This window comes from Penicillium malachiteum (assembly GCF_028827825.1).
Source record: "Penicillium malachiteum strain IBT 17515 chromosome Unknown utg000005l:1.0-9002435.0:326005.0-9005861.0, whole genome shotgun sequence".
NCBI classification, from domain to species: Eukaryota; Fungi; Ascomycota; class Eurotiomycetes; order Eurotiales; family Aspergillaceae; genus Penicillium; species Penicillium malachiteum.
The window spans coordinates 5,190,344-5,215,839 of record NW_026643099.1 but is presented as its reverse complement, the minus strand read 5'-3'; the positions used below and the strand labels follow the sequence as shown (position 1 = coordinate 5,215,839).

At 48.9% G+C, this 25,496-nt stretch overlaps 8 protein-coding genes across 8 annotated transcripts; 5 read left to right on the top strand and 3 right to left on the bottom strand.

Annotated features, from left to right (window-relative positions):
* Nucleotides 1-129: 129 nt before the first annotated feature.
* On the top strand, nt 130-2,181 carry N7483_011960 (nuclear export protein Noc3; the record flags this gene model as incomplete). The annotated part of the gene is made up of 1 exon (XM_057095387.1): nt 130-2,181. The coding sequence occupies one exon, from the start codon at nt 130-132 to the stop codon at nt 2,179-2,181; it is 2,052 nt and encodes a 683-aa protein (XP_056941358.1).
* A 611-nt stretch (nt 2,182-2,792) lies between these two features.
* Nucleotides 2,793-3,903, top strand: N7483_011959 (FPP/GGPP synthase family protein; the record flags this gene model as incomplete). Its single annotated transcript, XM_057095386.1, has 2 exons — nt 2,793-2,909; nt 2,974-3,903. 2 exons carry the CDS (start codon nt 2,793-2,795, stop codon nt 3,901-3,903), a joined length of 1,047 nt encoding a protein of 348 aa, XP_056941357.1.
* Nucleotides 3,904-4,386: 483 nt separating this feature from the next.
* N7483_011958 (uncharacterized protein) lies at nt 4,387-6,837 on the bottom strand (the record flags this gene model as incomplete). Its single annotated transcript, XM_057095385.1, has 1 exon — nt 4,387-6,837. The coding sequence occupies one exon, from the start codon at nt 6,835-6,837 to the stop codon at nt 4,387-4,389; it is 2,451 nt and encodes an 816-aa protein (XP_056941356.1).
* Nucleotides 6,838-6,990: 153 nt separating this feature from the next.
* On the bottom strand, nt 6,991-7,287 carry N7483_011957 (uncharacterized protein; the record flags this gene model as incomplete). The annotated part of the gene is made up of 1 exon (XM_057095384.1): nt 6,991-7,287. The coding sequence occupies one exon, from the start codon at nt 7,285-7,287 to the stop codon at nt 6,991-6,993; it is 297 nt and encodes a 98-aa protein (XP_056941355.1).
* Nucleotides 7,288-7,706: 419 nt separating this feature from the next.
* Nucleotides 7,707-9,539, top strand: N7483_011956 (uncharacterized protein; the record flags this gene model as incomplete). Its single annotated transcript, XM_057095383.1, has 1 exon — nt 7,707-9,539. One exon carries the CDS (start codon nt 7,707-7,709, stop codon nt 9,537-9,539), a length of 1,833 nt encoding a protein of 610 aa, XP_056941354.1.
* Nucleotides 9,540-10,723: 1,184 nt separating this feature from the next.
* N7483_011955 (uncharacterized protein) lies at nt 10,724-12,301 on the top strand (the record flags this gene model as incomplete). Its single annotated transcript, XM_057095382.1, has 3 exons — nt 10,724-11,142; nt 11,197-11,843; nt 11,949-12,301. The coding sequence occupies 3 exons, from the start codon at nt 10,724-10,726 to the stop codon at nt 12,299-12,301; spliced, it is 1,419 nt and encodes a 472-aa protein (XP_056941353.1).
* A 1,069-nt stretch (nt 12,302-13,370) lies between these two features.
* Nucleotides 13,371-14,513, bottom strand: N7483_011954 (intradiol ring-cleavage dioxygenase; the record flags this gene model as incomplete). The annotated part of the gene is made up of 2 exons (XM_057095381.1): nt 13,371-14,018; nt 14,082-14,513. 2 exons carry the CDS (start codon nt 14,511-14,513, stop codon nt 13,371-13,373), a joined length of 1,080 nt encoding a protein of 359 aa, XP_056941352.1.
* A 4,864-nt stretch (nt 14,514-19,377) lies between these two features.
* On the top strand, nt 19,378-25,250 carry N7483_011953 (PT repeat family protein; the record flags this gene model as incomplete). The annotated part of the gene is made up of 2 exons (XM_057095380.1): nt 19,378-19,402; nt 19,465-25,250. The coding sequence occupies 2 exons, from the start codon at nt 19,378-19,380 to the stop codon at nt 25,248-25,250; spliced, it is 5,811 nt and encodes a 1,936-aa protein (XP_056941351.1).
* Nucleotides 25,251-25,496: the final 246 nt, after the last annotated feature.

The following is a 25,496-nucleotide window of genomic DNA, read 5'->3' as shown; positions in this document are numbered from 1 at the left end:
GATATGAGAAAATTTGGGCGGAGAGGGAAAAAATAGCGGCAGAAAATTTTAGTTCCGCACCGCCTTTCCCGCCGCAGAGCTTTGCGAGTCTTAGACTTTCGCAGATTTAACGCTTTTGAAAAACACAAAATGGCGCGTGGACAATCAGTAAAAAGGCGGAGATTGAGTCCTTCTACAGAAGGAGGCAAGCCTTCTTCGCGGAATGCCGAACTCTACACCAATGAGAATGAGTGGGACGTCGAGCAGGACTACGAGCGCCGCCCGCGCAAAACGAACAAAAAAGACAACGAACTCACCCGACTGCCTATCAAAACCTCCGAGGGTTTCGTTCAAACTGCTACAGAGCCAGAAGATGCAGCGGATGAGACAGACAGCTTTCTGGGAACCGACGATGACGAGATGGAAGATGGATCCGGTGATGAGCAATCCGAGGAGGAAGCCGAGCCACCAAAGCCTAAGATTCCCATAAAGGTGCAAATCATGCAAGCCAAGGAGGACCTGGCTCGGATTGCGTCGTTGATCAACGAGGATCCCGAGGATCACATTGCTTTGTTCAAGACAATGGCTGATATGGTAGACAACCCAGATTCGCCAGTCACAGTCAAGAAGTTAGCATTGGCGTCACAGGCTGCGGTGTACAAGGATGTTATTCCAGGATATCGCATTCGCCCTCTTACCGAAGAGGACAAGGCTGCCAAGGTTTCAAAGGATGTGCGCAAGCTGCGCGACTTCGAACAAGGTCTCGTTTCCGGATACAGAAACTATGTTAACAAACTAGCCGCGTTGGCCAAGCCTGGTCGCGGTCAGATCTCTGAAAAGGACGCCAGTCTGAAGACTATGGCCATCAATTGCGCCTGCACTATGCTTCAGGCTGTGCCCCATTTCAATTTCCGGACTGAATTGTTGAAGATCATTGTCAACCGACTGGCACGGAAAAATGTGGATGCCGACATGGCAAAGTGTCGTGAGACCGTGGAGGATGTTTTTGCAAAGGATATTGACGGTGTCGTTTCTCTCGAAGCCGTCCGTCTCCTAGCAAAGATGATGAAAGCCCGAGAGTTCGGCATCCACGAGAGTGTCTTGGATACATTCCTTCATCTCCGTCTCCTGGGTGAATTTACATTCAAGGCATCCCAGGACCGGATTGACCGTGAGGACGAGGGAGCGCCTGTTCGCACCAAGAAGCAAAAGCCGAAGCGCGAGTTCCGCACAAAACGCGAGCGCAAGGTGCACAAAGAGCGGAAGATAGTCGAGAAAGATATGAAACAAGCAGATGCGCTGGTCTCTCATGAGGAGCGTGATAAGAATCAAGCCGAAACCTTGAAACTTGTATTTGGTGTCTACTTCCGCATTCTGAAGCAAAGAATTCCCCATCTTATGGGTCCCGTTCTGGAGGGTCTCGCCAAGTACGCCCGTCTCATCAATCAGGACTTCTTCGGTGACCTGCTGGAGGCAATGAAGGATTTGATTGGACATGCAGAGCGTGAGGAATTGAAGGCAGAAGAAGGAGGTGATGAGGATGAAGACGAAGATGAAGATACTACCACTCGTGATACCCGACGCGAAGCCCTCCTGTGCATTGTCACTGCCTTTGCTCTGCTTGATGGACAAGACACTAGCAAGGCCGCCCAAACTCTTCACTTGGATCTCAACTTTTTCATTAAACATCTATACCGAAGCCTATACGGTCTATCCATCAACCCGGATGTCGAGTTCAATCCCAATACTTCTCTCCGTCTTCCAGACCCCAATGCTCCCGAAGAGTCCACCAGAATTCGAACCAAAAACAAGGTCAACTTCCAGACCCCCATGGTTTTGGTTCTTCGCTGTCTCCAGTCGACTCTTCTCTCTCGGGCCCATGGAAACCCACCAGCTGGCCGACTTGCCGGCTTCGCCAAGCGCATTATGACTACCTCACTCCAGCTTCCCGAGAAGTCGGCCCTTGCGTCACTCTCACTTATGACCCAAGTCTCCAGGCACCACGGGCGACACATCTCGTCACTTTGGCACTCTGATGAGCGGAAGGGCGATGGTGTTTTCAATGCTTACGCAAATGATGTTGAAGGTACGAATGTGTTTGCTGGGTCGATTTGGGAAGGCGAGTTATTACGCAAGCATTACTGTCCGCAGGTCCGCGATGCGGCCATTGATATTGAGAAGATGATGAATGCTACAAAATAGACGACACGGTGATTTTGTGAATACCTACAGATGGAATAGTTTGATATCTAAAATGACATGTATACAAATTTGAAGCGACTTTCCTTCTACTTGGTCACATGAATCACATGTAAAATAGCCCGTGGTCTACCCGCACAAGGGAATCCATCTGAGATCTGTCTACTAGTATGTGTCCTCGAGCGAAACATAAGTAGTAAGTTCAAGTTTTTAAACCAGGTGGTTATGTACTGCAGACTAATGCTACAAGATCCCTGTTCCATGCGTGTGCTTCAAGTTGGTCCACCTCACCCCCGGATACTCGGCCTTCATGTTGGACAACATGGTATACACCTTGTTTCACACATGAAACTAACATTGACCATGAATAGTCATATTCCAACCAGTCCTATTTAAGCATGAAACCTGCCATTCGTATGACTACCAGAATTACCTAAAGCTCAAGTACTTCATTCACGCCTCCTGACCCAGGTCGAGAAAACACCGACGCCGTGACCTGCGCAAGGACTGTCCCAAATAGGGAGTTCACAGAGCCCGATCTACGTCCACATCTTTCCTCTTTTTTGAAAGCAATCACTTTCCAAGATTCAGGTTGTGCTTCTTCATACATCAACATGTCTAGGGCAGAGCGTCCTGAATTCGAAGCCACCCTGGTGACCCTTGCTGAAACTCTTGCGACACACTTCCTCGACTCGGGAGTCCCGCTTGATGCAGTTAAATCGTATAAGAAAGCAAGTAAACTGGAATATACAAAAAATATTTTCGTGCGCTAACAGACTTTTGTCCTACCCATAGTGTCTCCTCCTCAACATCCAAGGTGGAAAACTCTACCGATGCTCCACAGTCCTCGACACAGCAAAGATATTAAAAAATGACCATCTGAGAGAAAAACAGACACAGGATCTCATTATTCTTGGCTGGTCAATCGAGATCCTCAATGCCGCATTCCTAATGTGGGACGATATTATGGACGACTCGATTACGCGCCGCGGAAAGCCATGCTGGTATCGCCACGAGGAGATTGGAATGATGGCCGTCAATGACGGGTGTCTTCTCAACTCTACAATCTACATCATTCTCAAAATATACTTCAAAGAGCACCCCTTATACCACGATCTAGTCGAGTTGTTTCAAGAGACCGCATTGCAGGTTGAACTAGGTCAATCATATGACCTGTTGACAGCCTCTCGACATTACGGGGGACTATCCCAGTTTACTCAAGAGAAATATGAGTTCATCACTGAGCGAAAAACTACGTCCTACACCTTTTATGCACCGCTGGTGCTTCCTCTAATTTATCTTCAGCTTGCAACGCCAAAGAATCTAAAGGAAGTGTGGAGAATAGCGCTCCATCTTGGGCAATACTACCAGGCACACAACGATTATACAGATGTGTTTGCAGATCCCAGTATCACAGGGAAAATGGGAAATGATATCCAGGAGAACAAATTGACTTGGCTTATTTTAGAAGCTCTTCAGAGGTGCAATCAAAGTCAGAGAAGTATTCTCGAGACCTTCTACGGTAGCCAGAACAGCGATGAGGTTCTGAAAGTCCAGGGAGTGTTCAGAGAGCTTGATTTAGATAAACTATTTCAAGAATGGAGTTTTGAGCGGATTGTTGCTACCAGGAATTTGATTCAGGAGGTGGATGAGTCTGAGGGACTGAACAGGGAAATTTTCAATGTGTTTTTGTCCAAATTGGTTGGAGAGCCCACGAGTAGGTAATCTTGATTTAACACATGCCTTCAATCAGCCTATGATTTTTCGATCTGAAGCTGCAATTTGATTGAGTCTTAACTAGTACGTATGGGCTGGCATACTTGGAAGGAGCTGAGACATCTGGATGGTAACCCCAGCAGCAAATATGCAAGCACGAACATATGGACGCTGACTCGGACCTGGCTATTATTTACCGTGGTGTCTTGCACTCATAGAAAATTGAACTAAAACAATTCATATTGTTGCTGTGGGCAATCTGTGATACATAGTGTACATTAATGGTACAAATGTGTGAAAATCAAATCGTCAGATACGATTTCCACCATCAATCAAAATCAGCTTCCTTCTTTTCGTAGACATAACCTATGCGCGACATCACTTGGCAAAAAAACCGAACCAACCTCATTTCTGTAACCCTTTTTCTTCCTTCAATACTCGGAGAACAAACCAACTGACATAAACATTAAACAATTCTCTTAATCGCAGATCTCAAAACATTCCAGGTGGGGGTTGGTTGTCACCCTCATTCACCTTGGACTCCCGCACAGAAACTCGATCCCAGTCCTGCTCGGCATCACTTGAAACTGGCTGCTTTGCAATACCGTCTGTAGCGGTAGGTTGATGAACGACTGTATCTGGGGATGACGGCTCACAAGCAGATACCTCCTTCTCGGACTCAGGAGTCTCCTCTCGCACCGGATGAACAGTCTCACTTGATGAAATTTCCTGCGGATTCTCTTCGACAACAGCATCAGCAGACGACTGGGAGACACTCTTCTCTAGCTCCACAACTAAGTTTGAGGGCTCAGTGGCAGTGTCATGGGAGGTTGTAGCAGAGTCATCCGGTTGGCTCCCTGACGAGGGTTGAGTTAGGCTTGTCGGGAATGGAGTAGGTCTCCGCTCGACACCGTAAGAAATATCTCGCACAATCGGGGGACCTGGAGGTGAGGAAGATCGGGACCTAGTGACGTCCGAAGCCTGAGGATCTTTTGCCCGACGTGGACGAGGAGACCAACCGAACTTGGCAGAGTTATCGCTGAAATCTCGTCGACGGCGCAGTCCAAACATGTTCCATTTCTTAGCATCCTCGTTATTCTTGGTTTTCTCAATACTCTTCTCCTTGGTCGCATCTGGAGAGCTGGAGGCAATATCCTTGATGCCTTTCAGGAAACCCTTTCCAGTCACCGAGACGCTGCGTGGAAACATGCCGAGCGGCTTGTTCTCTGACATGGAAGGAGCCCGAGGGCGGTCGGGACTTTCCTGAATAGGTTCCGATGGAATTGAAGGTATGGGCCTCACTTGTCTAATCAGAGGCTCGATGCTCCCATGGCTAGAGAGGCTTGGGCGCGATGGGACCTGTCGTGCTGCTGGGAAAGGAGCGATTTCATGAGAGGTCACGTTGGCCGAGCGGTCCTTCAAATAGGCAATCTGTAACTCGATATCCTTGATTTTCTCCTCCTGTTGTTCTATGAAGCTCTGGGTACCGTCGAAAGCACATTTCTCCATCAGTAGCTCAGTTTTCTCATTCAGTTCTTCGCACACCCGCGCCAGAGATCGAACTTCGTTCTGTAGATCATCCAGAACCTTGTTTTCAAAAATTGACAATCTCCGATCCATGTTACCGATATCGAGTCGGACGTCAAGTTGAAATTTCAATATTTCACGGGACATCTGAGAATGCTTCGCAATTAGATCGGCGTTGGTACGGTTTAGGTCCGAGGTGGCTTCGCTTTGATTCTTGAGGTGATCACCAACCCAAGTCGAAAGATCTTCGACTTTTCGACTCATGTTAGCTGCCCCAGAATCTAACTGACGCTGGATTGATTGGAGTTTGTCCTTAATGTCATCAATTTGAGTTTGAACAGTTGTGTTGCGACTTTGCAGATCGACACTCTTCGGTGTGTTGGATGGGGTCTCCGGCTTCTCCAGGCGTGTAAGGAATTTCGAACCCTTCTGATTTGGGGTCTGAGGAGATTCATTCTTGGAAGTTGGGAGCTGCAACTTTCCTGACCAACGCTTTGACTCACTCTTTGGAAGAGACTTGAGCTTTTCCTCTCCCTCGACAACTTGACGTGCTTTAGGCGGCAAAGCTTTAGAGACAGGAGTATCCGATGGAGAGACCGGTTTTGCGGGTAATGGTTTCTTCAAGGCAGCTCCAATTGAAAGAGGAGCTGCAACATTTCCTGGGCGCTTCTGAAAGAGTGTTCGATTTGCCATCTTAGCTACCGACTCAGGCTTTTCTTTGGTGAACTCGGACTGAGTCTTGGCCTGGCTTTCTATCGCACTGCTTCGACGACTCTGGCTTGATGTTCCATGAAGATTGGAAAGCATTCCAGGTGGGGGAACAGGTATTCTTCGCGCATTTTGAGGAATTTGGCCACTCGTCAAAGATGGTATGAGAGTGGGTGCTGATATTTTCTGGGTTCTGGCCGGGTTCAAGGGCTGCTTTGCTTTGTTTCCGTGGAGATTAAAAGAGGGGCTGGGTATCCCGCTACCTGTGAAAGCTCGATGAGCTGGCATGGCAGGCTTTGCCGCATTGGAAGCAAATTCTTGTTTTGCGCTCTCTTTGTGCAAATCCTTCGTACTAAGCTTGGCTCGTAGAATTGCAAAGCGAGACAGCTTTTTGCCTTTAGTGGGTCCCGAACGATTGGCATCCTCAGAGCTTGCGTCAGGAAGGCCCGTATCGGGAAGGCCCATGTCAAAAGGGTCCGGTGTAAACATTCTGGTGTTCATGGGATTGGTGTCGCGAGGGCTGGCAAATTTGGGTGTAGTCATGTCCGCAGGAAGAGGCTCAGTGAACACGCGTCTCTTGGTGACATTCAACTTTTCACTCTCATCATCGAAGGGGTCCGAAAGCTCTGAAACATCCTCATTTGACTGAAAATCCTGACTCCTCTTCCCAGGGACTCCAAGCACGTTGTTGTAGTCGATACTGGACATCTTGCGAAGTACGTGGGGACGACGAGCTACTTCAACGGGGCTAGTGGTGCCTGAGGTGCCTGAGTTGCCTGATTTTTCTGTTTGTTGTCAGTTGATAACGCGTCCAATGGAAATAACTCAAAGATAAATGCAGCCTAGAAGGATGGAGAACCGCTACTGACCATGAATTTCCCAGTCTTCAGTTTCAGAGGCGTTTGTTTCAGTGGGCATCACGTCCGGAGGCTTCAGTCGAGAGAACGCGTTTCCGTGCTGGGGGCTGTTTCCGGGCTGGGGGCTTGGGAGTTGCGACTCAATACCTAATCCTGATAGATCAGAATTGGATTGGCTAAATGGAGAGTGCTGTCTTTGGCTGGCGTCAACAAAAAGCTGGGAATGGTGGTGAGACTCAGTTGTATCTTCGAATTCAGGTGTCATGGGAAGGGCCTTTTCATTCTCGGTCTTCAGTTCCATGCTCGGCTCAGACAGAGAAAATAAACAAACCCGTTTTGACAGGGCGAATTTGAAGGTGGGGACTTAGGACGTATTTGGGGGTAAGAAGTGGGTAGAGAGGGGATGGAAGTGAGAGGAGAGAGATGGATGTCAACACACTTACACCCATCGTTTTAAACCGGAATCTTCCTACAAACTAGAGACTCGCGTTTAAGACCGCATCTCTACAAGCTTTTATTCGTTTTCCTTGTTCCGGTCTCTCTTCATATTCTACCATCAACACATTTGGCGTTTGCAACCATCAAGCAAGACTCTTCCTAGTAAGCATTATACTACTTCGTTTCGCCTTTATAGGAGTCTGACGCTAGCCTCATCTTATTAGGCATCAATCACCGCTCAATCGCTCATAACCTTTCGTTTCAACCCCTTGATCGTCTACAATGTCTCCTGAGAAGTTAAGCTGTCCCACCACTGAAGAATCGGAGAATCCGGGTGAAACAAGCTCTCACAAGATGAGCGAGAAGACCGTTGAACAACAACCCGTGGCGGATGAGCCCCAGTCTGGAGAACCGGAACCCTTGATTCAGTCGTCTGCCAGATACAAGTCCGTCATACTTGCTATCGAACCTATCATTGCGTCCTCAAATACGAAGAACGATGCTGACGCCAAGCCACAATCTTCAGTTGACTTGCAGACGACTATCAAGTCCAGCACAGTGGCAAAAGACAGCGCTACAGCAAGCTCACACGATTCCTCCGGTTTGGACTCTGGGGTTGAGGCTCAACCTTCCACCAAAGAAGATACCCTGGCAAAGGTCCCACCAAATGCTCAAGCAGAAAAAATCCCCAAATCCAATCAACAGGCTGAGTCCGAGGCCCAGAAAGACTCTGGACATGATTTGATTGACCCTTCGGGCATCTCTTCCACACAAAAAGAAGAAGTCAAATCAAATGCGGTAGCTGGTCCAGCAGCTAAGTCAGCCAAAGACCCAAAGACCTCCGAAGTCAAAACGACTGCCACGTCAAATACTACCGTTGAGGCTAAAAAACCAACTTCAAAGAAAACACTGGACGAGGGAAAGGCTCAAGGCAATGAAAAGTCGCCTGCCAAGCCTAAGGACGCAAAGAAGAACGACACTGCTGCGCAGGAGACGGAGGACGCAAAAAAGCCTACTGGACCCAAACAAGGTGCTAAGACAAAGGCTTCTCCAAAATCTAAACCTTCTCCCGGTCACAAGGCTTCAGGGAAGAGCAATACTGCTTGTGAAACCAAAGCATCGCCTCCAGACAAAGCATCTAGTGGAAAGCCGGCGCCCAAGAAGAAGGTAGCCGCCAAATCTGGGCCTGCAGTTAAGGATGGGGGTGTTGCCGAAGATGACGATCCTGTGGATGATACTCAGCCGGAAAAGGCTACTAAGCCAGGGGCTGCGGGTCGAAAAAAGACCACTGCTAGGCCTGAGACTCCAAAGAAGTCACAAACTGCAGCCAAATCGACTTCTAAATCAGATACCTCACCTGAAGCTGTTGAAGAAGCTGATAAAGCTGCCAAGCCAAAGACGCCTGCTCAGCGTAAGATTCCAGCAAAAGGCAAGGCTACCACCGATTCAAACAAATCATCCAAGACGAAGGAGCCACCTATTTCTAAGAAATCCGACAAGTTGCATCCATTATCCGCTCGCATCATATCAGCCTCTGACTCCGAGAGTGATGACTCAGATTTAGACGCTGCGATAGTCGTGCCCAGAAGACGTGCCAGACCCAAGGTGGCATCAACCAGTGATCCTCAAGACGGCTCCAAAACTACACAGACTGCGAAGCTGCGAGAGACTGAATCCACAAAGTTGACCAACAAGCGCAAAGCATCTGAAATTTCCGAGCCAGCATCATCAAGCTCTGCTTTAGAAACTCCCAAGAAACGTAAGGTTTCATTTGATGTCACTGAACCAGTCACTCCCGACCACAATCATCCAATTTTGAAGGAATTGCGTAACACCGTTGCATTGCTCTCCGGGATTGAAAGTATTGAGCAGGAGCTGAGCACACCCAAGGCCACCTACGTCCTCAAAAAGCTTGATGCTCGAAACTCACTTGTCGATGCGGTTGAAGAGAAGATGGATGCCATGTCTTTGGCAATTCACAAGGCGCCGAAGAACATCCAGCCGGCACTCATTCGTGCATATACCGATGAGCTGGGTGAAGAGCCTAGAGACGGTGTCCCATGGAATGAACTCGATTCTGATGATGATGATCCACCTACACCCATCTACAGATAATTCCGTTGCCCGTCTGTCCATGCACGCTTGAACCTATGCCCAGACTTTAGGAATGCAGTTACTCATCAATTTCGGATTTTGCTTTTGATGTTTTGGCAAGCTTTCTCACATTTTAAGTTGTTTCTGGCATTTTGTCTCTTGCACGTACCGGTGACCTGAGCCTCGTCAGCGAATCTTTCTTTTTCCAGTGAAGCATGCTTATTAGCTTGTTTTAGTCTGGCGCATACTAATATTTGATGAATGAACTTTTTTGAAGTTTCCAAAATTTCCGTACTGAATCCCAGGACTCTGATCGTATGATCATTTAGATAGGTCATTTAAGGACCGCCTTCTCACAGAATTGATTATTAGCCAAGCCTGCCAACCTTGGAACCTGATACCAGTGACAAATAAAGATTTGAGCAATAGTGTATGACCCTCGGATATGAATTAACCAGCCACATTTAGTCTCGATGTACCTACACGGCACAATATCGACTTGATCTAGCACTCTGAAACCCCCGGCTAGACTGTACTAACATGGTTTGAAGACCTTCCTGGAATGACATCTCGTTGATTCGCCAAAATATGTGCACAAACATCCAATCATCAGGCCATAGCACGTCAGTGGCGATGATCTCTCTATATCAACTCCCACACTAAACGAGCCATAGCAGACGGGGCGGTCTGAGGGTCTCTTCCCCGTGGGGTAAGCCGCGGGTGGAGGTCTCTGGGCCCACTGTGTCGACCCCCGCATCTTCGGCAACTCTCATTCATTCGTCTCTGCTAATTGGACTGTAGATCTGGGATCCTGGACCGGTACCCCCACTCAACATCCCTGTTATCTGTCTCTCCATAATATCTAGTGCTCAATGTTGAACGTTTGAATACCGCCGACCAATCGGATCTACTTTTGGAATTGATATGTGCTTCACATCCCTGTTCTTCTTCCGTTCCGATACTCGAACTTTACCTCCGCACGCCAAAGATTGCGGAGACTCCCCTTCTCTAGGCTATGATGATGCTCGCAAGTTCCGAGGAGTCCTCCATGGACCTCTCCAGTTAATGCGGGGTGCTAGTGTGCTCACGAGTCTGTTCCAGGTTAGCTTCAGAGCTTTAAAGATGCGTCTTCCCACATTACTTGTATATCGGTATTTTGGCTGGATATCGCAATAATCGAAAGCTGAGCCTTGAAATCTTGCAAGATGCTTGGCATTGATTTAGACTTCCACCGCCATAAATGGGCAATCATCTACTGTTCCATCTCCGCTGTGGGCGCATTTGTCTTTGGCTATGACAACACATATTATAGTGGAATTCTTGGAATGCAAACATTCAAGAATGACTTTGGCAACTACTACGAGAATGGTGCCAAGGCACTCGCAACTGACTTTCAGTCTCTCACAACATCGAGCATCTATATTGGCGATATGTTTGGCGCACTGATTGCAGGTCCACTGAAGGATCGGTTTGGACCAAAGACCGTTATGTGGATTGCTGCTTTCTTTGCCCTGGCTGGAGGTGTTAGTCAAGTTGCTGATACCGATATCATGGGTATCATTGTCATGGGACGGATTCTCATTGGTCTTGGTGTGGGAAACTTTAGAGTGACATCGCTTCTCTAGTAAGCTCATTCAGCACCACCTAGAATTGAGACTTCAAAACTAACATTTACCAGTATGGGAAAAATTGCTCCGCTCGAGATCCGAAGCCCAGCGCTCTATATGTACCAATTCCTGCAGTCTTTCTCTCAACGTGTCGCAGCGGGTCTCACGCAAGGCACCAACTCGATAAACTCCTCCATCTCCTACAAACTACCAATGGGCGGTCTTGATATTCTCTCACTTGCAGCTTTCATCCTCCTCCCATTTATCCCCGAAAGTCCCACATGGTTCATCTCGAGAAAGCGAACAAGTGATGCAGAGGCATCTCTCCGGAAGATCAACAAAAACGACCCAACCTACGATCCATCCGCGGACATCGCATTCCTCGAGCAGGAACGAGAGCACGAAGAAGAGCAATTGACAGCATCATCATGGAAATCTCTATTCTTAGACCCAATCGAGCGCAAGAAACTGATCTGGGCCGGAGGTGGCATGTACGCGCAGCATATCTGCGGCATCATCTTCTTCTACAACTACGGGGTAGTCTTCGCGGAAGAGATCGGCATATCAGACCCTTTCACAGTCAGCCTCATTACGATGATCCTGCAGATCTTCGCCGTCGCCGCCTCCGTATTAACAGCAAATAAACTCAAGCGACGCACAAATCTACTCATCAGCACAACAGCAATTTTCCTAGCCTTTATCATCATTGGCGCTCTCGGTACACAGAATAACCTTACCAAGGGATCCAAATATCTCATTGTCGTCTTTTCCTATGTTGTCATTTGCGCATACAATTTCGGACTAGGACCTTAAACTTATGCAGTGACTCGAGAGCTTTCGGTGAGTGTTAATCAGAACAAAATCATCTCCGTGTCAGTTGTAGCGCTGTACTTCTTTTTATGGGTGATTTCGTTTACGGCTCCACATCTATTCACGGATGCAGGATTGGATCCTATGGTTGGATTTGTTTATGCGGCTACAACACTTACGTCCCTTGCTTGGGTTTGGTTCGGTGTTGGTGAAACTCAGGGGAGGACTCAGACGGAGATTTCAAAGTTTTTCACTGAGCATGTTCCGGCGAGGAAGTGTAAGACTCATGTTTTTACAGATATTGGACTTCGCGCGAAGAAGGTGGTTTATGGTGATAAGACCGAAGTTCAACATTTGGAGAACTAGGGTATGTCCTCGTGAAATAAATTATAATATTTGAACTTGTTCTGGGTATATTTATGAAAGATTTCCTGATAGTTTTGAGATCATAGAAATGTGACCTTGGAACCACCTGCATGATGATTATTCAAAAAAATCATTACATTAAGCCAACATAGTAGACAATAGATAGTAGGCATTACTTACTACAGGGATACAGAATACGAATAGGTAGTAATATTAAAATCTTAGAATGTTTTATTATTTAGAACATATTGTTTTAATTTATTTTTTTCTGATATCTAAATATAAGGATTATACTAAAAAGTGGAGAGTTAAACTGGTTAAACACTATTAAAGGAAGCAGAGCTCCCTTATATTTGAGTAAGAAGATCCCCAGTTAACTTCTCTGCTCTGCTAGTCTAGCGGTCGGCGACCCTTCTGGGGGACAAAGGTACTGAAATGCGGACGCTGGACCCATCTTCAGTGGCAGAGACTTTACCGGCGGGTGGGAGGGTATCTGGCTTCGGCCAGGGAATAATGATTTTTTTTTTAATTTTCTATATTTTTACCCATTATACTTCTAACCTTCCTCTTTCTATTCCATTTCTCAGATTCTCAAAATAAAAATAATTGAGCGAGATAGAAAGGATTTTGTGATGGCGATGGATGTATCAAGTGAGAGCTGTTGATGCTATTCACGCATTTCTGATTTTGAAGGTCCTGGGTTCGATCCCTGGTCCTGCTGAATTTCCATTTTCTTTTTTCTTGTGCAAATAATACTCACCTGCGACAAGTGCTAATACTAATTGTCCATATTGTTTAGAAGTAAATTCAAGTTCTAGTCTAAGGCCATTGGGCACATGCATGGATGGAACTTGAAATAATGACTTAGGTTGTTTGAATATCATATATGGATAATTCAATATTTCTATTCATGGCTCTAACTCAGTCACAGTGCTCACTCTAGTCTATATAGCAACTTGAAGGAAAAGACATGGTATATCCTTCAGAACATCAAGCACATATAAGGCAGTATTTTAAGGACAGTCGTGCTTGCATGAAGATAACTCGTTATACATCACTTTCCACTGATTTAGTCGCTGGAAGTGGTGTTGCAAAGACCACCGTCAATCACGGTGTAGGAACCACAGTCAGTGCCAGTAACGTTCTTACCACCATCGTCAGTGAGAACGTTGGTGTAGTAAGGGTAGTGGTGAGCAGAGGTGTTGATAGCAACCTGGACCCAGGCGAAGATACCATCCTCAATCTTGTCACCAAGGTAAGTGTAGTGTAGAACAGGGTCAGAGGTAGTAGAGCCCTCAGTCTCCTGAGAGAAAACACGGTCATCCTTGTTGGAGGTCTGGGGAATGCTGTTGGTGTTGTATGGGTAGGTGGACTCAACCTTCTCAATGAGGTCCTGGTCGTAGAAGAACTGGCCGATGTGGGGGTAGTAGCCTCCGGCAAGAGTGTTGTTGGGCAGCAAGGTAGTGTTCAAGTGGGCAACGACGTGGTGGTGGGTGGTGCGACCGTCGTAGTGGCCAGGGAAGAGGGTCAGGAAGGTGACAACACCATCCTCATCGGTTCGCTGGACGCCACGCAGGAAGGTAGTGTTGTGGTTACCAACATCTGAAGGGTTTCCATTACCCTCGGCAACAAGGCCAGAGTAAACACCGGTGGAATTGCAACCCCAGATCTCGGCGAACATATCGGTGATGGGCTCGCAGGTCTCGACATCGATGTACTATTGTGAAAGATCTTCATTTAGTAAAGGTTTTTTTATTGGGTATTTGTGGGGTTTTGTTACCTGCTCCTCGATGATAACGGGAACACCTCGCTGGCTCTCCAGGATGTTGGAGCGAAGACGCTCACCAACAACCCAGTAAGGACCACTCTCACCCTCTGGGTTCAGAGGAATGCTGCTTGCGGACCACACATCCTCGAAGGGGGAGTTGAGCTTGATATCAGACTCATAGTGCGAGGTGTTGAGCACCTTGCTAGAATCCTTCTTCTCCAGACGACGGCGATGCATATCGATAGTAGCCTGTCGACGAGCAACAGCACGGCTCTGGAGTCCGTTCTCTGCCCAGTGGAAAGTACAGCCTTCTGCTGAGCGACGAACATTTGCCTTGTAGTTCTTCAGCTCAGGGGTGGCATCTTCCTCAACATGGCCTGGGTGAGCAGAGACCATGAGAGGGCCACTAACGGCAGCCAAAGTCAGAAGACGAGTCAATTGCATGATGAAAGAATAGTACTGTCAAGTGAAATAGAGTGCTTTGAGCTGCCGGAGAGAGGAATGCACCATCAGCACTGGATTTCGAAGCCCTTTTATACCTTTTCAGCTCGCCTCTTCATCCATTACTTCTGCCCTTATCAATAGAAGGGAAAACGAATACCCGTCAACGACAATCTTTACCTTCGATGTAGTGCTGCAGCAAGCTGCTTCCGAGCTCAAAGTCGCAATCGGAGAATTTCGATCAATGTTGACTCGGAGGTATGTTCATACCGAACGGATATACTCGTTTCATTGATAGTGAGACCCACGGGATGATCCTGTGAGTTACTCCAGATGTCTAGTTTGACAATAATGACAACGCGATTGGTCATTCCAAGACGCTGGCTCTCCCACGGTCCTTGGGTCACTCATGGGTCGGAGCATTGTGAAGGAATCAGGCTTCATGTGCCAAGACTTTTATAGGAGGACTAGGCAGAGCAAAAAATGCCGATGTGACGCGCGTCCTTGTTGAATAATTGGTGCTTGAGTAAAAACGGATCTAGGTACCTTCGACAATAGCGACCAAACAGATCCACCGACACTGAAGATCAACGGGCTATGCAGAAGAAGCCGAATTCTATATTCCCGAGGCTGCATATGCGGCCCGAATCCTCGTCTTCGGAGACCGAGTCGGCTAATTTTGCCATTGGTTTCTACATTAAACTCACCGAATGCTTTAGGTCACATCAGAGATACTATGTCGTAGGTTTAGAGGGAGATCTAAGCTAGAGATAGGTCAGTACCGACGGATACCCTAAGGGTCCTGTTATCAAGAGGATCCTGCCTAGGCTCTGCGTGGGCATGGATGCGATGTGGAGCGTTTAATTTAATCAGCCCCATTTCGCCGCTGTCGTGATGCAAAGCTACCTACCTTCACAAGTTTTGATCTTGATCTATGCTTATGTCCCTTTGGTTTATAGTGGACCCTATAATTGCATTCTTCGGATTCCATTGGATAGGTACTTGAGTTAGGTGGGTCATTTGAGGATCCCGGGTTAATCCTCTTCCTCTAGATTTCTAGAATGGGAATGCGGGTCGACAATCAGATTGAGATAACCAGTTAAATATTGGATATTAAACACGGAGCTTTATCAATATCTCGCTTGCTTTTTAGGACATGTGTAGTGTCGGATCCTTTTCTGATCCTTTTCTGCACGGCAGTACCACCATGGATCTTTCGTCATTTAATGATCTGCACGCAAGCTCGAGTCTAGCTGCTGCAATCTATGGGCTTCAGGTTCCTCTATTTTTGCTGATCCACCACGGCCCATTCCGCTAATGCTCGCCTGTTGTTGCTAAAAACGGGGGTTTCTCCATGGACTAGCTATCCTGTGTTCGGGTCTCTTGCGGAGTACTTGTGTTCACCTATGTTGTCATATGCAGTAGTCCTTCATCCATGTAGCCATATGCAAGCCACAGTCCGGGTCGACTCCCGGCTTTGGGTGAAGATATCAGGCTACTTCGCTGAGAGCTTGCAACCTTCAAGTTAGAACTTGAACATCATGATGGCGAATTCTGCTTTGTGGGCATTAATTGACTACTCTTTAAGTTAGATATAGATTTACAAACGAAGTTGAGCATTTTATCTCATTCGTCTTAATAATTCCTGCAGGATGGATAAAGTCAAAACCGTGAGACAATGCCAAGTCGCACTATATAGCAGTCCACATCCCTAGGGTGTTTCTCAGGCCAAGTTGAAAGATACCTAGGTAGCGTTGGAAGATGTCTGGACTAAGTATTTCTTGAGCTCTATATTACGTGCTACGGTGTATTCTGCTAGCCCGGAAACAGGTTCAAGATGAGAACTGGACCGGGTCAGGATTGTGAGAACAATTGTCAAGTCTACTGTCGTACTCGTACCAAATTCCCATTTTGTTGGATTTACCTAATCTATTGAGCTAATCTATAGCACTATTAGATAGGTAGTTTAGAATTCAGAGGGGGTATAAATGAAATTTCACCCTTTGGGTTTCAAAAAAAAGGCTAGGTTTCCACCTGTAGGTGACCAGGTGCTTTCGCATGGATTTAGCCAGCGTGCTCAATGAGCACTGTATGCAACCAGGTTTTATCTCAAGCTTGAGAGTAGCGACTTCGTGAATAACACCACAAATTTTTCAGAAATTAAATTAATAAAGCACCTTTTTCGCTCCTACTTCAGAGTAGTGAGGGCAAAAAAAAAAAGTTCAAAAAAGAAACTCCGAATGGGGGAATCGAACCCCCGGCTGTCGTGTGAGAGACGACGATGTTAGCCACTACACCAATTCGGAAGGCTTATGATAAGAGGCTCAACTTTTGTTATTATGACCTAATGCAATTCTGGAAGCACGTGGGAAAATCGTGTGCCGTCATCGGGTCGTTCCAGGTACATTATCTCAATATTTGAAAAGAAAAGTTTTATGATATGCAACTTGAAAAAAGCCTCCATGAATCAAAATATGAAATTTATTGATCGTATGACCACTCATTGAATCAAACCCTCAAATTAGCCTTTGAAGTTCTCAAGCTTGAATGTTCCGACTCGGAGTCAGAATGCATATGTATAGGTATTGTTCTGGGTAGAGTATTGGGCCGCCAGTGATATATATTTTCGTCCGAATCCCCAGAATTCACCCGCCGGCGATTTATATACTACCTAGTAGTCAGGTACTACACGCTGGGAGTGATTAGTATGACTTGAATCCATCCATTTGATTTTTTTTTGTCGTAAATTTGAACCCAGCACTTGAGAACTTGAAATTCAAGCACTTGAGTTGAGTTTAAACTTAATTGGAAGCTTCACCTGGGCAATTGATTGAGCACTGTCAAGTACTTCTACCAGTAAACACTCAAGTGCTGCACATGTGAACTTGAACTCAGACGCATCTCCAAATTTACATCCATACTACTATGTAGTAGTAGTAGCACTTCTAAGGTTCGAAGGTTGAGCATTCCAAGGTTCGAGATGCTCAGTACTACACATGTGTTACTATGACTACCTGACACTATCTTAGCAACGACCATATCTCAGGATTGAAGATAGAGCATTCGAGGCAACGCGAGGATATATGCACTATGTACTACTAGTGGCGCTTTAAGTACGTGCATGGTTGTCCCAGGGTCAAGCTGAACCTTGTAAGCTGCAGGGCTCAGAACCTTGTAAGGTTCAAGGTTTAGCCCTGGGGGTCTACGTACAGGGCTGGAGCTCTGGAGAGCACATGTGCAAGTTGTTTATATCTACAAAGGGAACAACCACTTACCCACCAACCTGAGTGGATAGCAAACACATGATCGTGCTAGTGAGATCCGAATTCCGAGATATCTCAAGTCCATGCTCATGTACTGCTCGTCATTTCAAGGATCCACAAGCTCCTTGACCTCGGGACTAATGGGGTCAATTGCGGTGAGGCTTTGAAAAGGTCTGGTTCAGCACGGACCTCTTTCTCAGAGTTATATATGCATCTCCAGGATGTAAGATCGCAAGGGCACGCCTTGGCACATGTGCTCACGAGGCACATCTCAACCCGATAAAGACTTTGATTTACAACACAGCTTTGAAGCTCGAAGGATCCAAACATGAAAGCCACCAAAAAAAAAAAAATCGCCCCCAATATCAGAGCTCCGGATGACTCGGAATTTGGGAGAAATTCTCACTCCAGCACGGAGTCCGGGGTGGCCCGTGTGGAGAACTGCACGCCATGTAAACAAAGGCTTTTCTGCTTTGTTATGAGCGATCGTGGAACAATTCAAACTGATATTGATCCATTATATGAAGTGAGGGTCAAAGATGACATAAAACGATAAAAAACGGGCGAGATAAATTATATCATGCCATGCCGTTGACCCGACTTGGTCCCATGGATCCCTCAATCACTAGCCCTGGAAGTGGAACTACATATTGAACTTGTCCTCTCCTCATAAACAAAGTGACTCTATCTATAGAGTTTCTCAAAAAATGATCAAACTTGGAATATCTCAATGCAATGACGAGTCTTTTACATCCAAGTACGAAGTACAAAAGTCCAATGAGTCAACAGTTGAAGTTGACAGGTGGAGGGAACGGGACCCTCATTGGTCCATGTTTATCAATGGGTCCTGCACCACTAGTGCCTCCACTCGAGGTTTTTTTTTTCTGTTCGCATGAGCTGTCGCCAGATCATTGAACAGTAAAAGTACATTGAAAAGCACAAAGACGTGCATATTCCGCATGTTGCACATTTATCGGGAACTCCTAGTCTCTTTATTGAACCAGTACCACACTCCCCCCCCCAAGAATAAGGGGCAAAAAAACAAGAAAGAAACTTCGGTGACAATAGCTTCACCGCATATTGGGTTCCTAGTGGGGATCGACCTTGATAGCCCAAAAACCAGAATGTTCATTGGGCGTCGATGGGCTTTAAACCCGGGACTAAACACGACTTGGAGAACTAAATCACTTTGGTGGTGTGCCACTTGCCTTAAAATGACTCTAGCACGAGTTGGTCACTGTGCCAACTGTACTTGGCCCCACTGACCTCGGAAGTGCTTTTTTTTTCTTTGGAAAGCTGATGCAGGTGTGTTGTACAGGTGTTGGGCATCGGACAAGATTTTTTTTTTTTTAATTATTGGCCTGAGCTTTCCCCCCCCTCTTCCCATCTTTTCCCTTCCCCTCTTCTCAATCTGTAATAATCTTCAAGAAACACTATCATCACCATCTCCTTCCCCAATCGTGCTCTGTGAGCTGTGTTGTGGGCTGTACAGCTAATTGCTTTGATCCTGCGTTACTCTGCTTTTGCTGGTCAAATTGCGAAAATCCTTTGTCCCTAATTTCCCCACTCTATCACGACCCATTACGATTTAACGACCTACAACCATGGCGACCGCTGCAATCCATAATGGTGAGAATAATTAGAGAGATATTTCTCTTACTTGTTATTACAAAAACTAACCGTTACTGTAGTCTCGGATGAGACTCTAACCAAGGATCCTGTATCCGTGTCGACCAATCCAATCGCCGTGGATGAGCAGTCCTCCCAACCAGATCAAACCACCGCCGAGTCCACCGAAGCGGATACAGGCGCGGCTGAGAAGTCCAAGAAGAAGAAGAACAAAAAGAAGAACAAGAAGAAGAACAAGTCTGTCTCCGATGCTGCCGTAGTAGATGAGGCTGCAGCTGGTGATGCTACAAATGAAACTGTTGAGGAACCCGTAGTGGAAGATGCCGCCAACACAACTGAAGAAACTCCCGCTGTAGAGGAATCTGCCCCTGCAGCCACAGAAGAAGTTCCTGAGAAGACAGAGCCGGAGACACCCGCTGCTGAGGAAGAATCTGTTCCTGAGCCCGTCACCGAAGAATCCAAGCCCGAAGAAGCTCCAACGGAGCCTGTCACGGAAGAAATCGCCCAGTCTGTTGTCGAAAGTGCTCCCACAACAAATGGAGAGACTCACGACACCCCCGCCGAAACTCCTGCTCCTGAAGCTACCGAAGAAGTCGCCACTCCTGAGGTCGCCAAGGATGAGCCCGCTACTGAGACTCCTGCTGTCGAAGAGACCCCGGTCGAGGCTGAAGTAATCGAATCAATTGAGGAGCCCGAGGTCAAGGCTGAAGAGTCCACCCCTGAAGCTACTCAAGATGAGCCTGTTGCAGAGGTCAAGGAGGAATCTGCACCCGAGCCTGTTGTCGAGGAGTCTAAGCCTGCTGATCCTGTTCCAGAGCCAGAGGCCGAGGAGCCATCACAGGAGTCTACTGAGGTTGTCTCCGAAGCTGTTGCAGAGATCGCCGAAGTATCTACTGAGGCTACTGCTACTGAGACTGTGGAGGAGGTTTCTAAGGTCGAGGAGACTGCCCAGGATGAGCCTACCGTCGAAATCGCCGAGGAATCCAAGCCTGAAGAGGCCGCTTCTGAGCCTGTTGCGGAGACCGCTGAGGAATCTGCCGAGACTACTGCTACCGAAGCCACCGAGGAAGTTTCTAAGGTTGAGGAGACCGTGGTCGCCGAATCTACCGAGGAAGCTGCTCAGGTCGAAGAGACTCCCGAGGAGCCCACTGTGGAAGCCGTTGTTGAGGAGTCGAAGCCTGAAGAGACCTCCGAGGCTGTTGCCGAGACCGTCGAAACAACAACCGAGACTGAGGTCGTCGAACCAACTGAGGAGGTTTCCAAGGTTGAAGAAGAGACCGCTCCCGAACCTGTTGCAGATATCGTCGAAACCACTGAGACCGTGGTCGCCGAACCTGCCGCTACCGAGGAGGTTTCTCAGGTCGAAGAGACTGAGCCTACAGTGGAAGCCGTTGAGGAATCCAAGTCTGAAGAGACCGCTCCTGAGCCTGTTACTGAGACCGTCGAAACACCCGCCGAGGCTACAGCTGTCGAGGAAGTTTCCAAGGTTGAGGAGACTGTTAAGGATGAGCCTGCTGTGGAAGCTGCTGAGGAACCCAAGGCTGAAGAGCCAACCCCAGAAGCCGCTCAGGATGAGCCTGTTGCAGAGACCAAGGAAGAGTTCGCTCCCGAGCCTGTCGTCGAGGAGCCCAAGCTTGAAGAGTCTGCTCAAGAGCCAGAGACCGCCCCTGAGGCTGCCGCTGAGACTGTTGAAGTAGCCGCCGAGACCACAGCTGCGAAGCCCGTCGAAGAAGCTCAGCAGGTCGAAGAGACTCCCGAGGAGCCTACTGTGGAAGCCGTTGTTGAGGAGTCGAAGCCTGAAGAGACCTCCGAGGCTGTTACCGAGACTGTGGAAACAACAACCGAGACTGAGGCCGTCGAACCTACTGAGGAAGTTTCCAAGGTTGAAGAAGCCGAGACTTCTCAGGTTGAGGAGACCGTCAAGGAAGAGCCCGCTGTCGAAGTTGCGAAGGAAGCCAAGGTTGAGGAGGCCGCTTCTGAGCCAGTGGAGGAAGTCGCCCAAGAGACTACTACGGAAAGTGCCACCGAGCCTGCACCCGAAGCTACCACCGAAGTTGTCGAGACCCCTGAGCCAACTTCTGCTGCCGAGCCTGTCGAAGAAGCCGCCAAGGTCGAAGAGTCAACTCCAGAGGCTGCTGAAGAAGAGCCTGTTGCGGAAATCACCAAGGAAGAAATTGTGGAAGAGACCCCCGCTCAGGAGGAATTGAACATGGAAGCTGTTCCCGAGCCTGCAGCCGCTGAGGTTGAAGAGCCTGTTGAGGTTGCCCAAGAGGCCGCCGAGGAGGTGCCTGCTACGGAGGAAGTTTCTGAGCCAGTTGTTACTGAGCAGCCCGCCGAGGAGTCCGCCCCTGAGCCTACTGAGACCGTTCCCGAACATGCCGTCGAAGAAAAGGCAGTCGAGGAAGAACAGAAGGTCAAGGAGCCAGTTGAGGCTGCCGCAGAACCGGTAACTGAAGAGTCTGCTGCCGAGGAGCCTGTTGCTGAGGCCGTGACCGAGCCGGAGACTACTGCAGAGGAACCCGTCAAGGAAGAACCTGCATCTGAGGAACCTGCCGTTGCGGAGCCTTCTACCGAGGAGCCTGCTGCTGCTGAGGAGCCCGTCACCGAGGCTGTGGCCGAACCAGAGACCGCTGTTGAAGAGGCTGTTGTTGAGGAACCAGTTGTCGAGAAGGGGGCTGAGACCGAAACCACCACCGAAGAGCCTGTTCAGGAAGAGCCCGTCGTTGAGCACCCTGCTTCCGAGGAACCTGCTGTTGCAGAGCCTACTTCTACCGAGGAAACCCCTGCTGTTGAGGAGCCTGTTCCTGAGACTGTCGCCGAACCAGAGACTGCTTCCAAGGAGGTCACCATCGAGGAACCCGTTGTTGAGGAATCCGTTGCTGAAAAGGCGATCGAGCCCGAAACCACTGCGGAGGAGCTAATTCAAGAAGAGACAGTTGCCAAAGAGCCAATTGCCACTGAGGAGCCTGCTATCACCGAAGAGCCGGCTGCTCCTGTCTCCGAAGCACCTGTCGCTGTTGAGGAACCAGTCGCCGAGAAGGAAGCAGAGCCCGAAGCTACTATTGAAGAGCCCGCCAGCGAAGAGACTCCTGTTGAACAGCCCGCCTCAGAGGAAGTCAAAGAAGTCCCTGCCGTCGAGCCTGTCGCCACCCCCGAGGTTTCTGAACCAGTTGAGGAGGCTCCTGTCCAAGAACCAGAGGTTGCCGAGCCCGTGGAGGAAGTGACCCCTGAAGCGCCTGTTGAGGAGACCCAACCCGAAGCTGTGACCGAGGCTGTGGCCGAGGTCCCTGTTGAGGAGTCTAAGGAAGTTTCCGAGGAGGTCGTTCCCGAAGCTGCTGAGGCCGTCGTTGAGACTGTTTCTGACGAAATCCCAGCTGAGGAGAAGGCCATTGGGGAGGCTCCTGTTGAGGAATCTGCTCAGGAGGCTGTCCCCGAGCCCGCCACCGAAGAATCCGTCGAGATTCAGCACAAGGAGATTGCCGAGGAGTCTACTGAAGCACCAGTCGAGACCCCTGCTCCTGTCGATGCCGCTACCGAGGATGCTCAACCCGAAGCTATCGCCGAGCCAGTCGCTGAAAAGGAGGTTGAAGCTGAGCCTGAGGTTTCTGAGCCTACAGTCGAAGAAGAAGCCCCTGTCACAGCCGAGGAGACTCCCGCCCAAGAGCCAGAGGTTGCTGCTCCCGCTGAGGAGGTTGAATTCCAGGCTGAGGAAGTTGAGATTCCTGCTCAAGAGCCTGTGCTCGTTGAAGAGTCTGTTGTCGAAGAACCTGTCACTGAGACTGCTGCTGAGATTGAGGCACCTTCTGCTGAAGAGCCGGTAGTTGAGGAGTCTGTTACTGAGCCTGTCCAGCCCGAGGAATCTCCTAAGGAAGAGGCCAAGGTCGCTGTAGCTGAGCCCGCTCAAGAGGAGGTTATTGCTGAGACTAAGCCAGAGGAGCCTGTTGAGGAATCTCGTGAGGTGGATCTTGCCACTGAGGCTGCCGTCGAGGAGTCAACACCTGAAGTTCCTGCGGTTGCTCCTGTTGCTGAAGAAGCTCCTGTCGTTGAGGAAGCTCCCGTTGTTGAAGAGACTCCCGTCGTCGAGGAAGCTCCCGTCGTCGAGGAAGCTCCTGCCGTGGAGGAGACTCCCGTCGTCGAGGAAGCTCCCGTTGTTGAAGAGACTCCCGTCGTCGAGGAAGCTCCCGTCGTCGAGGAAGCTCCCGTCGTCGAGGAAGCTCCCGTTGTGGAAGAGACTCCCGTCGTCGAGGAAGCTCCCGTTGTTGAAGAGACTCCCGTCGTCGAGGAAGCTCCCGTCGTCGAGGAAGCTCCCGTCGTCGAGGAAGCTCCTGCCGTGGAGGAGACTCCCGTCGTCGAGGAAGCTCCCGTCGTCGAGGAAGCTCCTGTCGTCGAGGAAGCTCCCGTTGTTGAAGAGACTCCCGTCGTCGAGGAAGCTCCTGTCGTCGAGGAAGCTCCCGTTGTTGAAGAGACTCCCGTCGTCGAGGAAGCTCCTGTCGTCGAGGAAGCTCCCGTGGTTGAAGAGACTCCCGTTCTCGAGGAAGCTCCTGTCGTCGAGGAAGCTCCCGTGGTTGAAGAGACTCCCGTCGTCGAGGAAGCTCCCGTGGTTGAAGAGACTCCCGTCGTTGAGGAAGCTCCTGTCGTCGAGGAAGCTCCCGTTGTTGAAGAGACTCCCGTCGTCGAGGAAGCTCCCGCCGTCGAGGAAGTCCCTGCTACTGAAGCTCCTGCCGTTGAGGAGACTCCAGTTGTTGAGGAAGCTCCCGTCGTTGAGGAAACAGCTGCTCCTGCTGTCTCTGAAGAGAAGGCTATCATTGAGCCTGAGCAGGAAACTCCCGCAGTCATTGAGACCTTCGAGGTTGCCCAGGAAGAGCCTATTGTCGAGGAGCCTATCGTCCAGCAGGAAGCTGTCCCTGTCGAGGAGAACGTTGTTGCGGAAGAGTCTGCCAAGGCTGTTGAAGAGCAACCTGTTGTGTCTGAAGTTGCTGAGCAAGAACCTTTTGCTGAATCTGAAACTTCTGCTCCTGTTGAACAATCCAGCACTACTGACGAGACTGTTGTCGCCAATGAAGGGTCTATTGCAGAGTCTGCCACCTCTGATGTGTATGGTACTTTGCTTGCTGGTTTGCGTCCTCAAGATGCTTGGACACCCAGCTCCGCCGCTCGCGAAGTTGCCACTGAAGAAGAATCTAAGCAGAAAGACGAAGTGGCCGCTGAGGTCGAACAAGCTCCTCAAGATGAGCCTGCTGAAGAATCTACCAAGGAGACTTTGTTGACTCCCGAGGTTCTGACAGCCGGTGTGGCTGCTGCTGCCGCCGCTACAGGTGTTGCTGCCGTTGCTGCAGTGCACCGCTCTCACGAGGCTGCCGCAAAGGAGACCGAGAGAGAGCCTCCTGCTGCTGAAGCGCAGCCTGAAGACTGTAAGCCTTTGCTGCCGATTCCTTCGCATAACGCATCTGTGCCGTCCTTCGAAGCTGATCCAGTCCTCGCAGCACTCGCCGGTGATGGTGAAGCTCTGCTCCACAAGCTTAACCAGCCATCCACCGATCAGTTGATTGCGGCTACAATTGCCCAACCCTCGACTGCCGATGATAAGAAGGCTCAGGCCGTTCCCGAGATTCAACCCACATCCGAGTCCAGCAAACAGCCTGAAGCCACCCCGAATACTCTTGAACCCACCCCTGGAACCTCCGCCAACATCGACGGAAATGAAGATGCTCGTCCTACGAGCCAGAGCCGGTCAGTGACTGCTCTTTCTATGAACAATGCACCTGACAATTGGCTCAAGGCGCTCTTACACACGGTCTTTAAGAGCATTGGACGGATCCTTCGTCCTTGGTCCTGGGGCAAGCAATAAATGCTAAGTCCTGTTCTTTTTTTGAATTTCCAATGCTTTTATAAAAAGACCGTGCGAAGAGTTTAATCATTTCCATTCCCCTTGACGCTGTTACCCATGGGTATTCCCGGGTTTATTCATATAAGAGTTTAAGCGGTTCGGAGTCGCAAATACTGACACTGATTCATCAGGACCCTGCTCTTGATTACCATTGCGGTACCCCTCGTTGCGATTCTTTGGCGCTCGCTCTAAGTGAGATACCCATGG